Source organism: Propithecus coquereli, unplaced genomic scaffold (genome assembly GCF_000956105.1).
Source record: "Propithecus coquereli isolate 6110/MARCELLA unplaced genomic scaffold, Pcoq_1.0 Scaffold61, whole genome shotgun sequence".
Taxonomy (NCBI): domain Eukaryota; kingdom Metazoa; phylum Chordata; class Mammalia; order Primates; family Indriidae; genus Propithecus; species Propithecus coquereli.
Genome location: NW_012152063.1, coordinates 7913939 through 7929629, shown reverse-complemented (window position 1 = coordinate 7929629; position 15691 = coordinate 7913939). Strand labels below are relative to the sequence as shown.

At 33.8% G+C, this 15691-nt stretch overlaps 1 protein-coding gene across 1 annotated transcript in view; it reads left to right on the top strand.

Annotated features, from left to right (window-relative positions):
• FAM126A (family with sequence similarity 126, member A) overlaps positions 1–15691 on the top strand; it is a 56434-nt gene that overhangs the window by 13983 nt on the left and 26760 nt on the right. The window contains exons 4-9 of the mRNA XM_012659441.1: positions 162–242; positions 752–867; positions 1264–1359; positions 10234–10350; positions 13503–13590; positions 14100–14259. Coding sequence (XP_012514895.1) covers positions 162–242; positions 752–867; positions 1264–1359; positions 10234–10350; positions 13503–13590; positions 14100–14259 — 658 coding nt within the window. The remainder of the gene's footprint in view (positions 1–161; positions 243–751; positions 868–1263; positions 1360–10233; positions 10351–13502; positions 13591–14099; positions 14260–15691) is intronic.

Below are 15691 nucleotides of genomic sequence, written 5' to 3'. Positions count from 1 at the left end.
ACCTCGGCCTCCCAGAGTGCTAGGATTACAGGCGTGAGCCACCGCGCCCGGCCTCTACTTAGGTTTTTTTTTTTTTAAATCTACACTAGCAATTTAAACTTAGCTTTTAAATGTATGTGTAAAAAATAAATATTTTAAGATATTTTCTTTCTCTTTTGTAGGAAATAGTTGACAAACAGGGACATAGCAAAGTATTGAGTTTTACGATTCCCTCTTTATCCAAACCGTCTGTGTATCATGAAGTAAGTGACATTTTATCAAAGTAAGTGTATTGGCCCTAAGCTTTGATATTTCCATAAATTGTGATGTAGTTATTGAGGTAAAAAAATTGATCAGTTTATTAGTATCTTAAAAAGTATAAAGCACCAAACAAAGTATTTACTATTCCCAAAGTGTGATGAGAAATCAAAATCGTCAAACTTTGAAATCTGATAAGAGATCTATTAAAAGTATTCTTTGTGAAATATTTTTCTCTCCTCCTGATGGATGAGACTAACTTTTTTTGTGTATGTGTGGCAATTGTTTATTTCCATGGTAGAATTTTTGAAAATTAAATTATTTTTTATTTCTCATTAGTGTTTTGTTTTTTAATTATTTATTAAATCTTTGAGCAGAAAATTTAGTAGGCAGTCTAAATATTTTTAAGCTATGTGATGTTCATGGTAGCCATTCTTAGTGGTGTATATATTCTAAATATCACATTTTCAACAGGATAGCTTTTTTTTTCTTTATTCAAATGTCTTTTCTCTAGCCTTCCAGCATTGGGTCCATGGCTCTGACCGAGAGTGCACTATCCCAGCATGGTTTATCAAAAGTTGTGTACAGTGGACCTCATCCTCAGAGGGAGATGCTGACAGCACAGAATAGGTATACTGTGGAGACATAACTTTTTTATTTTACTACACTGATTTTTTAAAACAATTATTTCAGTAGATTTATAAATAATGCTTAAATAAGTTATGTGTAACAATTTATTTGAATATTGAGTCATTTTATGCAAGAGGAAAACGCATCTAGATTTGTCACTGTACTTTGCCTCGGATGTCATCTGGAGCATTGAAGTTTTAAGATAAGTTTCATATGACTGGAAAGTCATATGGAAAGTCTTTTTTTTTCCTTTTAGTTTTTCATTACTGTCGTGGGTATATTATACAGGTCTGTTCTGTAACATGGTATCTCTCCCCTGTGACTTCCCTCTTGCCTATTACGGTTGACTGCTTAGAATTCTAAAGATTTGTTAATATTCTTTTGGTTTGTCTTTAGGTTTGAAGTGTTGACTTTCCTTTTGTTGTGTTACAATGCTGCCTTAACCTATATGCCCAGTGTTTCTCTTCAATCACTGTGTCAAATTTGTTCAAGGTAAATTAAAATTCAAGTGTTTCTAATATTGAAATATATGAATCTAGGATTGCTAGTTTGTTGTATACCTAAGTTATTTTTGTTTTGTGTAATCATTTGTTTAGAAGATTAGATAAGTTCATATAAAGCTAAGCCTACTCTGCACATACACAGTTCCCTATAAATGATAGGGATCACAAGACACATGATAAAGAATGTAAATTTAGGCTGGGCATGGTGGCTCAGGCCTGTAATCCTTGCACTTTGGGTGGCTGAAGCAGGAGGCTTGCTTGAGACCAGGAGTTCGAGACCAGTCTGAGAAACATAGTGAGAACCCATCTCTACTAAAAACAGAAAAATTAGCCGGACATGGTGGTGCATGCCTGTAGTTCCAGCTACTTGGGAGGCTGAGGCAGGAGGATCACTTGAGCCCAGGAGTTTGAGGTTTCAGTAAGCTATGATGATGTGCCACTGCACAGTAGCCCAGGCAATAGAGTGAGACCCTATCTCAAAAAAACAAAACAAAACAAAACAACCCAAAAGAATGTAAAGCTGAATTACATTTAAATGGAATATTTAATCAGAAAAGGATTAGAAGGATTATACTATATATCTGAAAGGATAGAGCTATTACGATCTTTCAGTTTTTGGTATGTGGTGGTGGCTTCTTTTTCTTTGCTTTTATTTATGTATTTTTACTGTGCCCTAATTTGATACTAAAGAATAAGGAAGAGATACTGGTTTTTAAAGTTTTCTTGTTAAAAAAAATTGAGCCTCAGGGTTGGTTAAATAAATTATAATATCTTTGGGTGTATTGTGCAAACATTAAAAAATCCTAATTTAAAAGAGTGTTTAATGATAGTATGTTTGGTATGATTCCCACATTAGTTGAATATGACACAGAATATTAATAATTGTTGCCTCTAATTGGTAGAATTAGGGTTTATTTTAATTTTTCTCTTTTGTGTTTTTTTTGGTAGTTCTCTAAATTTTCTGTAATGTGCATGATACCTTTTTTAAAAAAACCAAAACAAAACAAAACGAAGCAAAAATGACAGATATTATTGCCTTTGACAATTCAAGTAAATAAGGGAAATTGTAGAATTAAGAAACTTGTAGAATAATTTGTACTGGGGCAACTTATTTAGAAAATGTATCTTAACCAGAGGGAGGGTCCACTGAGCAATACTTAGAAATGACATCAATCAAAACAAAACAAAAAAGCAGAACTTGACGTGGAATAGGAGAGAAAGCCAGGTAGGACCAGCAGGAGAAGGGAGTTAACAAGACTAGGGACTTGTTAAAGAAGATAGAGAATTGGGTCTTTGAGATGATTCCTGAACTAGAGCATAATTACATTTCCTAACCTTGAAAGATGGCACCAATATGCTATCTCTCCCACTTATTGAGTCTTTCTTATATGGTTCTTGCTTTAAATTGTTTAAAGGCAGAGGTGTCCAGACTTGGATTTCACAGATCTATAACATTTCAAAAAAGGTGGTACAAAAGAGGTGGGCTATCTGTACATTGTTGCCAACTTTTCATTTTGCCAAGTAATTATAAATATCTATCATCAACATTATTTAACAAAAGGGAGTCTATTTTAGCATCAAAAAAGGGAGAAAGGTGGAAGAGAAGGCCAGCAATTTATAAATTAAAAATGTTTAGCTTTCCTTTCTTTTCATTTTATTATGATCTGGTGAAAACTTTGTTATGGACAAAAACAAGTGTACAAACCAATACTTCAGAAGTACTGGTTTAAGGAGTAACTTGATGCAGCAGTTTTCACCTGTAGAACTTAAAACACATTACAAAGTCCAGGTCCTACTCTGAAGCAATGTTTTAGATGGTAGGACCCAGGAATGCATATGTATGTATGTATATATGAATGCATGTATTTATATTTTATGTATTATATGTATAAATACATTTTTGAAGTTCCACAGATGTTCTAATACAATGCCCTAATAAGAACCACCTTTGATGTTTCCCTGAAAAGTTAGGAAAGAACATGTATCACTGGTTTTTGCTCTGTGTAACCTTAATGTACTGCATTCTAATATAATTACTTTCACAGTATGGGTAGGAAATTGCTAATGTACCAATTTTACCTAACCAGGAAACTGAATAATCTTTCAACAAAGAACCCAAGTAAAAGCTGATTTTAAAAACAAAGAGAAATGTAGATTATTTTAAAGCTAGCTATAGGAATTTGGCCAAGGAAGATTTTAGTAGAAATATATTAGATTAGTCTATGCCACAAGAGAAATAATTCCATGTAAATGTCTACGAGCTATAAGAAAATGAGGGTAGAAAAGAGTTCTAAGTAATTCAAAAGACTTAAGCTATTTAAGTAATGCTAACTCTTAAACCACAAAACATTATATAAGAGGAATTCCATTGAATTTGTCATTCCTGTCTTTTTTAGTTGTTTAGGTTTTTTATTTTTATTTTAGATTCCCTATTACTGTATTCTTAATGGTAAAACCCAGTTATTCATTTCTCTTAACTTCTGGCTTCCTTAATCATTTATCAAATATTCTAATTAAGAGGTTTTGTATGTTTTTAAGAATTTTTAGAAAAGAATTAGAAAACGTTTCTATGTAATCAAGCTAAGCCTAGTTCGTATCTATGGAATCTGTGGAAAGAAAATTGGTTAGAGTTGTGGTGATAAGTAAGTTATAAACAGTTATGATAGTTAAGTACAAGAGCTTCTTGATGATCTTCGTACTAGTGCAGGTTTTCCTGGAGTTGAAATTGGTCACACTGTTTTATAGCTAATCCAATCCTGTTGGCCAGGTGGCAGTTGTGTCAGCTTGCTGCTCAGTTTGCTTGATGATTATACCAAAATGATGGACTGGACACCTAGGAAGAAGGATATATAAATGCAACCAGGAAAATTTCATGGAATATATGAGCTAGATTCAGTGGCAAATGTGTCCCATTATTTAATCTTCAGATTGTAATGAGTTGTGGAAATAATTAAAACATTATTGAACACTTTCTACCCTCCATCTGCACACATACACATCCATATCCATTCTACTGAACAAAAAGCTGCTCAGTTACTATAAGCTTCGCTCTCCTGATTCAGGCTGATGGCCAGCTTGATAGCCTGTGATTTCTTCCTCTGTAGTGTGTGTGGTCTGCTTAAAGAAGAGATCTAAAAGTAGGCAAGAGCTAGACTGACTATGTTATAGTTAACAAGTTTTTATTCTCTGCTAATACTAAACATCATATATGGCACTACTAAAAGAAATATACTCACCAATGCTACAAATAAGTTTTGTGAGTCTATACCAGAATGCTCTAAGTTTGAGGAAATGATATTTTTCTTTTTTTACTGTCGGACATCTCTATTAATACAAAGTTGTTCAGCAGATGGCTTATCTTGCCTTTTGATGTGGAATAGAAGTATTAAAGATGAAACTGTACTAAGCTATTAAGTTAATTCTCTCCCATAAGGGATGCCTCTGATTTTGTTCAACTAATGAGTCATCTAGCTGACTGACTTGAATATGGATAGCTGTGAATTCCTAATCGGTGTATTTGTTTCTGTGTATCTGTAATGAAACCCTGCCCCCCTCCTCAGTTCCAGGTCAATCTTCCTGATAACCTGAACAGATTTCTTTTTGTTTTCTGTCCATTAAGGGCACCTTTGTGCAAGTAAGCCATTTTGTGGATTAATTCTCCTGACTAATGAAATTATTTATATAAATATAAAGCACTTATCACAGTGTCATCCACTTCGTTGTCATCTACTGAATGACAGCTATCATTATTGTGTGCCAGTAATGAACATGCACATTCACTATGAATGCACAGCTTTGCTTTCTTTTTTTTCTTACCTGTTTGCTATTATCAACAGTTCTAGAACATACCTGATATTAGGCCATTCCTTATTGGAAGGACTTATGGTTGATTTTTTGGTTTTTTTCATTGCTTATTATTTTATTTGGAAGCTTCTTTATTCCTATCTAAATTTTGTCCATCCTTCACAATCCATTAAAATAAGCTTTTCTCTAACTACTTAAGCGTGACTGTTATGTTTGGTCTTTACTTGAGGAAAGTGACAGGAAATGCCACTTTTATTAAGTTCTTAATTTCAAAGAGCAGAAGGAGGAAGACAGAAAAGTACTCATTACTGTTTAAGCAATTCTTCCATTTTCTCTTTTCTCCTTTACTGCCCCTTTTTCTAATCCCCTGGACTTTTCCCTATTCTGCTTCCCACTTTTTAAAAAGCAGAACAGGAAAGAAAAAAGTTCAAAATTGGTTAGTTTCATTTCATAATCCACATGGCTATTAAGTATAAGTAGACCAAGGTTTTAAATATCTCTCAAATTAAGAATTAGAAAACAATTGTTTCCTCTTTTTAGGCAAGTTTCTACTTGCTGGTCTGATGATTTGAAGATCTGATAATAGTTGTTAACCTTTCTCTTCTATTATACTTTAGGTTCTGATATATTCATGAATAAATAAACTCACTGGAATGGGCCTTCGAATTATTTTATAGTTTGTAACGTAGAATACATTAACAGAAATCTCAAAAGTTTATTTTCATTCTAAGAGTAAGATAAATATCTCTCAACAGAGAATGAGAATCACAGCAAGAGTTTTCCTCACTTACAAATTGATACCTAGAACTTCTCTTAGAAATGGATTGACAAAGTGCACCTTACAAAAGTGATGTTATTTTAACATGGCCTAAGAATTTGGCAAATATCTATGTGACCACAGAGTAAATTTAATACAGAAATAGAGATTATGACACTCGGCTGCTCTTTTGTAAGGTCAGATCCTTATGTTTTGGACTTGTAGAGGGTGAACAGAGGAGTCAGGCATTCATGTGGTGTATAGCTTTATGGTTTGTTTTTGATTCGTTTGTGTTTTGCATTTTATTAAAATTCAGTGAGAGAACAATACCCTCGAATAGAGAGATCAGAAAATTGAAGAGTAAATCAGAGAATTCTTAAGTACCAAAAGAAAGGAATGGAGAAGAAGTACCATTATCAGTTAATTATGCAGCTGGACTGTTTTTGGTCTCCTCTCAAATGTTACCTCATGAGAGAGCCCTTCTGTGACCATCTTTTTTAAAGTAGCACCTTCCCACCCAGTTTATTGTCTTGTAGCACTTGTAACACTGTAATTACCTTGTTTGTTCATTTAGTGTAGTCTGTCAACTGCTAGAGACATCATGAGGTCAGGATCTTTGACTGTGTCATTTACTGCTATCTCCTGAGAGGTTAGAAAAGTACGTGGCATATGGGAACCTTAATAACTATTTGTTGAATGAATGAATGAATGAATGATAGATGAGTGCTTCTACTTCAGATTTATGACTTGATGAGTAGAATTAGGATTAAAGGAAATAATTAGGTTTTTAGTTTTAAAAATCTTTTATTGGTAAATATAAAATCACCAATTTTAGTTTTTTATTAGTTATAAAAAACTAACTCTGCATTTCTGAGTAAAGGTTTAATTTCAACCTCTGATAGATGACTTCTTATTTCCTTATGAATAGCTAGTAGAGAAAATGAGAGGACCTGAAATCTTTTTTTTCCTTGTAAATCTTTCAAGTGTGTTGGTATTTGAGAGATTTGTCTCTGTAGTTCTTACATAAAGTAAATTTAAAAGTTGAGTGACAATTCTAGAGCCGTGGCAAAGTTGTTTTTTTAAAGAAAAGTTGTGTAGTAACAGCAATAACTTATCTTTCTGACCATATTCTCTTTCCTAAACCCTATGCTACTTGTTCCTGATTTCTAAACCTGTGTATCCCATCCAGGAACCATCAAGATGTCCCATAAATACCTTGTTAGATTTAGAACTCTTGAAACATGGAAAACATCCAGCAGAGGGTCATGCCAGCCTGAGGCTTCTACATACCCCTCTGGGGTCATGTTGGGCAGTATTATTAGAAGAGTACTGTATCAGGTTAAATATTGGTTTGGTTGTTTTGACAGAGCTAAATATTGATAATTTAAAGTTGACATATATTTTTCTCTCAGGTAAAAGTCCAAGCTGGTTAGATGGTCTCGGGAGTAGATTGGCTATGTTTTTAACATGTTCAAGCTCCTTCTATGTTGGGATTCTACATTCCCTAGGGTATTAACATTGTCAGTATGGTTACTGATCACTACTATTACACCTGCCTTCTATCCTACAAGCAGGGAGAAAGAGAGTGGAAGGCATGCAGCTATTTTTTAAGGGCAGAACCTAGAAGTTTCACCACTTTGTTTAACATACCATTGTCTAGAACTTAGTCACATGGTCACACTTAGATGTAAGGAAGGCTAGAAAATGTAGTCTCTAGCAGGATGGCCATTGTTCCTAGCTAAAATTGGTAGAGGAAAGTGGTAGTGGGCCTTATATATATTATGTATATTATTAAAAATAGATACTGGGGTAGTGATAGTTTTCTTGACAGCCTTACCATCATCACATATAGGGAAAGACTATTTCCTAAAGTAAGAGGGAAGGCAGTGCTTCTCATGGAAGATGGGTGGGAAATGACACAAAATTGACGTTACACCATATGTCTAAAAATCAACATATCTGAAACTTAGCATCTTCTAAAACAGTATGTTCTGTTTGTCCTAATTCAGTTAATGACATTTCTGTTCAGCCAGCTATCCAAACTTAATGTGGGAATAACTATCCACTCCTCTTATTTCATCAGTCTCACCCTCTTTATATTTCCTAGCTGTGACTCCAATCCTATCCTTCCTCCTTCTCCCCACCATTGCTTCTTTGGATTGGTGCCCATTCAACTCACTCCTGGGATATTTTGACCCCACCCCAACACACCTCCCATCTCAGTGAACTCTTCCAGTATTATAGCCAGAGTGATATTATCGAAAGACCAATCTGATCATTTTACTCCCTTGTTTAAAACAAACCAAAACAAAAACCTTTAGTCATTTCCCAACGTCTATGTAATAAACCTAGCAGGTTGTAAGATACTCCATTGTAGGATTCCATGATCTGATGAGCTTCTCTGTTGTTTCCTAGTGTCCTAGCATTCCATCCTATTAAAATTTCTCCAGTCTGCTTGATGCCATGCTGTTTCATCCTTCCTCTGCCTTTGCCCTTTCCTATGATTTCTACTTGGAAAAATACTGCTTTTTCATCAAGACTCAGTTCAAGGGAATCTTCTTCTGAGAAGTCCTCTCTGAGTCTCCACTTCTTCCACCTAAGTTTACCATGCTCTCCTTTTGCCACCTCTGGAACTTGCTCATTGCAATTTATGCTTACTGCACAGTCTCCATGATTAGATTGTGAGTCCCCTTGGGAACTAGTGTCTGACACAAGATCGGTTTTTAATAATCATTTACTGAATGAATAAATGAATTCATTGAAAATTCTTGTCTTTCATGCATTAGTTCTCTATTATTTACTACCATCCGTATCATAAAAGTGTAAGGTGCAAGAAAGTAAAATTCTCTAAGTTTGCTTCTTTAGATAATAAAAGAGGAGTCTATATTCTAGTTTGGGCATAAATTTTTATAATTTCAAACAAAATTTGAGTTGGTTTTATTTTGCATGCAGCAAATTCTTCTCAGTTTCTCTGCTTTTTACTCTTGATTCTAAAGAGTTCTGAGATCCTTTCAATATCAAATGAGTTTATATTTATTCTTTAAATTTGCTTTGAATTAATGACATTCTCAGTGGAATATTTTTGAGATGATCTTGGGCATTTTTAAGTGAAGGCTTAGATTCATTGAGTGGAGGAAATTCTAAGTTCCAGGTAGTGAGTGCATAGGGAGAGTGGGTAAATAATTCCAGCTTATTGGCTCATGCCCTGTTAGGTGAAGGTTGTATTATATCAACCACAGCATATTATGAGAAAGCAGCTATTTTCTAATAAATTTATTTATTAAAAATAGAAACTAATTTTTTATTTTAAAAACAGTACATGTTGATCATAGAAAATTCAGAAAATGTATGTAAATATAAGAAAAAATAGGTCTATAATCCCACAGATCAAAGATGACGATGACTTTGTATATGGTCTTTTTGAGGTGACACACACATATGCCTGTTTGTTTATTACAAAATGATATTGTGCTGCATGTTGTTTTGAACAGTTTTTTTCCCTGTCATTTAAATAGACTTTCAAAATTTCATGTTTAATTTCTTCATAGTATTCTCTGAATGATTTATATAACTGATCTCCTGTGTTGGACATTTACATGGCTTCCTTTTTACTGTAATAACTAGTCCTTAACTTTAGTACTCCTTAAATATTCCTTACTATAATATTTCTTAACATTTCAATTTTGTTAATGGTAGCTTCTTTTAAAAAAATTTAGTAAAATCTATTGCTATTTCTTTGTAGTTCTGCCTTTGGTGTCATGATTAGGCAGCATGCAGAGAGTATATAACTATTTCCTTATGTTTTATTTCTTTTATGGTTTTTAAACATTAAGAATTTTATTCTATCTAAAGTTTATTATGGTGCACTGTATGAGATTTGAGTTTATGCCATAGCAGTTTTTTGGATCCTGCAGTTTGTGTCAAGAACTCTATCAGGAATTGAGGATCATACCACAGATCTATTTATGACAACTAGTGCCAAGTTCCGTGTAATAGGTTTTGCAGTAGCCAAAAATTATTAATAATAGAATTGACCAAATTTAGCAAACCAACCAATAAATGAATCTGGTTCACTTACCAACTTAATTATTGACATGCTTCTAGCTTTATAAACTTTTCCCAGTATAACTTAACTCAGGAAAATGTTGTAGACAAATGTTCTATTTGGAAAGATTCTTTGTTTCATAGATTATAGGTTTGCTATGAAAATGTACTTAGTACATTGTTGACTTATAAATGTTAAAAAATAAATTACCTAAAGTTTTACTAATTTTACAAATATATTTATTTTGGTCTTTCTAGAATCTGTGTTTGTGGATATCCTCGACAACATGTAAGAAAATACAAAGGTATAAGTAGCAGGATACCAGTTTCTTCAGGATTCATGGTACAAATGTTAACAGGAATTTATTTTGCCTTGTAAGTTTATCTTATATACAAAGTAAACCTTTGATCTCTTTGGAAAATTATAGTCTGTTAATCTATTGTCACTATATTATAATCTTGATAGATAAAAAATCAGCATTTTTTGGTGGGAGAATATGAATCAAGATCTTGATGACAGTTTTATTATTTAAAACAAGTTATAAAGCATTTATAACCAACTAAAATACTTCATCATCTTTCTTTAATTCAAGGACAGAATGAAAATTAGTAACACTTAAATATACTCATAGTCCCTTTATTACTTTTTTTGGCTATAATTTCCAAATGGATTTTTTTCTCCAATAAATATCTTTTTCCATTTTTGGAAACTTTAGCTCTTAAAAACATTTTAGAGCCTCTTTGATCAGAAATAGTTCATTATTAACTTACTATTAATTTCTCATATTAGTGCTTAGTCTTACCTAGTGACTTAGGTAATAGTATTTTTTCTTTGGACCCTATCTTTTACTTTGTAATTCTCTTATTACACATGTCATACTGTACTTTGCATTATATTTACTCGATACTTTAATTTTTCCTGGTAGATTATAAGCTTCTTTCCTGAAGGCAGAAATTATGGTCCGTGGGTCAAATTTGACCTGCTGCCTGTTTTTATAAAGTTTTATTGAAACATAGTCACGCTCATTTGTTTATGTATTGTCTATGGCTGCTTTTGTGCTGCAGTGGCAGAGTTGAATAGTAGTGATAGACACACTAAGGCCCACAAGCCTAAAATACTTGTCTTACCCTTTAAGAAAAAATTTTCTGACCACTGTGTTAGCCCATTAATATTGTCCCATAGTTCTTGGATGCTCTGATCTGTTTTATTTTACCTTTTTTTTTTCTTTATGTTTCAGTTTAAGTAATTTCTCCCATCCAAGTACTAACCAGGCCCAACACTGCTTAGCTTCTGAGATCAGATGAAATTAGGTGTGTTCAGGCCATAGACAGTTTAAGGAATTTCTGTTGATCTATTCGATCTTCCTGTTTACTGATTTTTTTTTCCTTGACTAGGTTGAGTCTACTAATGAAGTCACTGAAGGCATTTTTTACCTCTGTTACCATGTTTTATTTCTGGCCTTTTCATTTGACTCTCTTGTAGTTCCCATCTCCCTGCTGAAATTTTCATTTGTTCACACCTGTTGTCCACCTTTTCCACTAGCCTTTAGTATATTAATCATAGTTATTTTAATTTCCCTGATAACTTCAACGTCTGGATCATCTCTGAATTTAGTTCTATTGATTGCTCTCTCTCTCTCTTTTTTTTTATTTCAGCATATTATGGGGGTACAGATGTTTAGGTTACGTATGTTGCCCTTGCTCCCCCTCCCCCCCAAGTCCTGCTCTATCTCTTGATCGGGTTTTTTTTTTTTGCTTGCTTTTTGTGTTCTTTGCAATTTTTTATTGTTTATGATTTTGTTCAGGGGTAGAACAGTAGAGACTGAGGTAAATATTATTTATGACAGGAAATAGGCAGGCCTCTTTTCTTTTAGGCTGCTAGTGGAGCTATGTTACAGGCAGGAGTGAGCTGGGGTCGGGTTTTGTTATTGCTGTGGTTACCTTCAGGGTACCACCTACTTCAAATTGTTCTAGTGCTACTTGGTACATAGAGAGGGAGCTGGATTGCTGAAGGGTTTTTCTTAATATTCCTGCTTCATCCTCAGCTTTCAGCCTTCTCTGTATGCTTGCGCTTCAGAGAGGGTCTCTCTCCATGTTCTTGCCCGTCCTCTAGCAGTAGAGTGTTGTTGCTTGTTTCTAGGTGTATACTAGCCTGGTGGCGGTGGGGGTAGGGAGGTGGGGGGGAGGATAAAGGGGAGTGTAGTGTTCTCTGTTGTCCTGTTCCAGCCTATTTTAGGCAGACCCCATGTCCCTGCATCTCAGGAATGGAAGTTTCTCAGTAGTCCTGCCCCTCCTCCAGCAGTAAGAGACCTCTAGTGATCTCAAGGTAGAATGAGGGCTTTTTTTTTTTCTTTTTCTTACCCTCAGAGCCAAATTGATCTTCACTTGTGTCCTGGAGGAGAAAGGGTTTGCTGCTCTTTCCCCAAAGGCTTTAAAACTATTGTTCCATGTAAGAAAATGGTCTGGCTGGGTCTTTGTGCTTTCTGCATGTGAATGGCTGCTCTTCTCCTTCAGGCCTGTACTGCCAAGGGCAGCTTTCTCTTTGGGTCCTCTGCCCTGTTTCCAGTTTTTCTTGTGAATATGGAGAAGACCCTGTGAATGGGTATGAGCTCCCCATATATGTGCTCCCAGAGATTCTGTACTGTCATGCTAGCCCATAGCTAGCTTTTAGCAATTTGGTTTTTATGAATTTATTAAAAAGTTTAGCTGAATTCTTCTTACCCACTTGTATTGTGGTCCATTCTCTCCTTAGAGGCATCTGTCTACCCTTAGAGTTCAGGCTACTTGGATGCCCTGTAACCTCAGCTTTTTGATGGATTCATGGGAAGTTATGATTTTGAAGATTACTTGGTTTTGTCTTATTTTTAGGAAGCAATGCTCTTTCCAGTTTTTTAGGCCTCACTTACATTCTTGATGTAATTCATGCCTCTTTATTTTGTTGGCAGATGACCAAGCCATTATCTCTCTATTCATTTAGCTGATTTTTAGGAAGGGCTTAGCATATCTTTGAAAATTCACACACACACACACACACACACACACATACACACACTTTTCCACTCATATTTCTTTGCTAGTTGCAACATACATCATGTACCCGTCTAAATAACTATCAAAATGTAAAGAAATAACTACTCAGGATATTGCAAGCCACAGTAGTTGTAGATTCTCATTAAAAACTCCGGGAGTTATAGAGTAATTTGACCATAAAGTGTTCTGAACATTATTTTGAGGTATATAATTTATTATTCTCTGACTTACTTTGAAAGGGTAAAATGCTTTGAAATTGCCTTAGCTTTTTTGATTTCTGTTCTATAAATAGTCATGTTCTTTAGAGAAGAAATGTACATCCATAAAATTTTCTTTGCTATTAATAAGCTTTTAGATACAATGAAAGGAATTAAAAGATTTAAAAGTACATTTTTAAGAGGAGTAGAATGTTAAGCACTGTGCTAATATGATCTGTTATTTTCCTCAGTAAAGATAAATAGTTTCTCATTATATTTTGTTCAATTCTAATATTATAGTTATAATGGAGAATGGGATCTAGCTCAAAAAGCATTGGATGATATTATATACAGAGCCCAGCTAGAATTATATCCAGAGCCGTTGCTGGTAAGTACCTTACTTATTTATGTAAATTTTATAGTTTATGACTTCTCAACCTAGAACTATAAATTGAGAAGTAGCCATTCATGGTTGATTAATGTATCATTAATACTCAGTGATTCATGCTCTTGTTATATGTGGAAAATTTTATAATTTAAAAAGGTATATATAAAAATTTGAAAATTTTGTTAGAATAACTTCCTAGATATCTGATAATCTTTTTAACTTATAAGAATGTTCTCCTTAAAATACTTTAGCTGTACTTATTAATTAGCATTTGGAAATATAATGTAATATTTTGAAAATTTGAACTTCATTACTTACATATTTTTTTAACCATGAGTTCCCTTCTGAGCTCTTTCTTCTTATTCTAAAGGATTTATGTATCATCTTATGAAATACCTTGGAAAGAGCATTCTTTATATAAACCTGTTAGCATTTAGCATCATGTTTTATCTAAGGGTAAAATAATACATCTTTTAATGTCAATCTTAAACTATGTTTTTCCTTCTTAGGTTGCTAATGCAATAAAGGCTTCATTGCCTCATGGTGCCATGAAATCTAGTAAGGAAGGTACAAGGTGTATTCAAGTTGAAATCACACCAACTTCCTCTAGAATATCAAGAAATGCAGTAACCAGCATGTCAATAAGAGGTCATAGGTGGAAAAGACATGGTAAGGAATACGTCATTCTTCAAGTTAGCGCATTATTGATTCTTTCACATTTTTCTCTGTACTTTTGGTGCTGTAACTTCGAACTTTAGTAAATAGTTACCATAGTAGTATGGAGGAAAGAGCTACAGTGTCACCCTTAATTCCCAACTCATTATCCAGGAGCAATAGGCAACAAGAAAAATGGAGCCCCTTATGTTATACTTATGAACGAAAATTTATTTAAGAATTGTATTGGCTTTTAAATTTTATTTCAGTAGAATGGGAGAGTAAGGAAAATGCATTTTAAAATTATTCATACATTTTGGGTTTTTATTCCTATTTGCAAATATTCCTTAATTAACGTTTCTGATTAACGCTTTAGCAAGTAAACTTGCATATTGAAGTAGAACAACTAATAGGGACTTTAAACATTTTGCCTGGACTTCCTGGTTAAGAATGCCATAGTATTCTTCAAAGACCAGCCGTTTCTATTTTCTTGAAATTATTTTTCTTTCAAGATTTTCTTGTATGTTAATATTTCTTCTTGTCTGCTTAATTTTATCATTTTAAAATTTTACTGGAAGTTAATTTCATTCACCATGGCTTTGTCAATTTCCTGTCAATTTCCCATTTTCCTTCATTCTCTTTTATTATTCTTTATTTAATTTCTTACACGTTTTATAACTTCCCTCATATCTAGAAGTTATTACAGTAGCAAGAATCGGTGTAAGAAAGGGATTACTGTCACCTTCCTCAGAAGGTAACCATTGGATGGGAAGTATTAATAATAAGTCAATAATTTACCCCAAACAAACATGTATATTAGAGGTAAAACAAAATCCATTCTCTGTTTTCCTCTTCCTATGAACTCAGATGAAAATGGTAGTTCCTTTTGGTATACTGAGTTCTAGTTTTCTCATGATCTCTACAGAGAAAATGGGAAAGGAAAAGAATGAGGTTATTTATGGTAAAGTAGAAAGTTAATGACGAGAACAGTTGCCATTGTTTTCACTCGAGGGAATCTAGGAGATTGTATGTGAAAAAAATTGTATGGCAATAAAATTATGGAGTTTACCCAGTGATCATTTTTGATCTTTTTCTTTTTGAAAGTTAGTGTGATAATTCTTGGAAGTCCTGTAGGAGGAAGTCATAAAAGAGGTGGTGATGTTTGTCAATAGCAAGGCAAATTATGCTGCTATTTAAAACATACAAAGTCTAAACATACTTCAGTTTCTTCCATGAAAATTATGCTACTAAATGGGGCTAGGTTATAGGTGGAAAGTCATTTAACTAGATATGTAGGTATCCTAAGATCAGAATCAAAATCAGTTTTTCTGTTTTGGCATTTTCATGTGAAAACAGGCACAGAAGCAATGAACCAGATCATATTGGTCACTGTGGCCATAATTGCTCCCAACGACAGCCACAGGAAATGCAAGAATGAATTTCATTT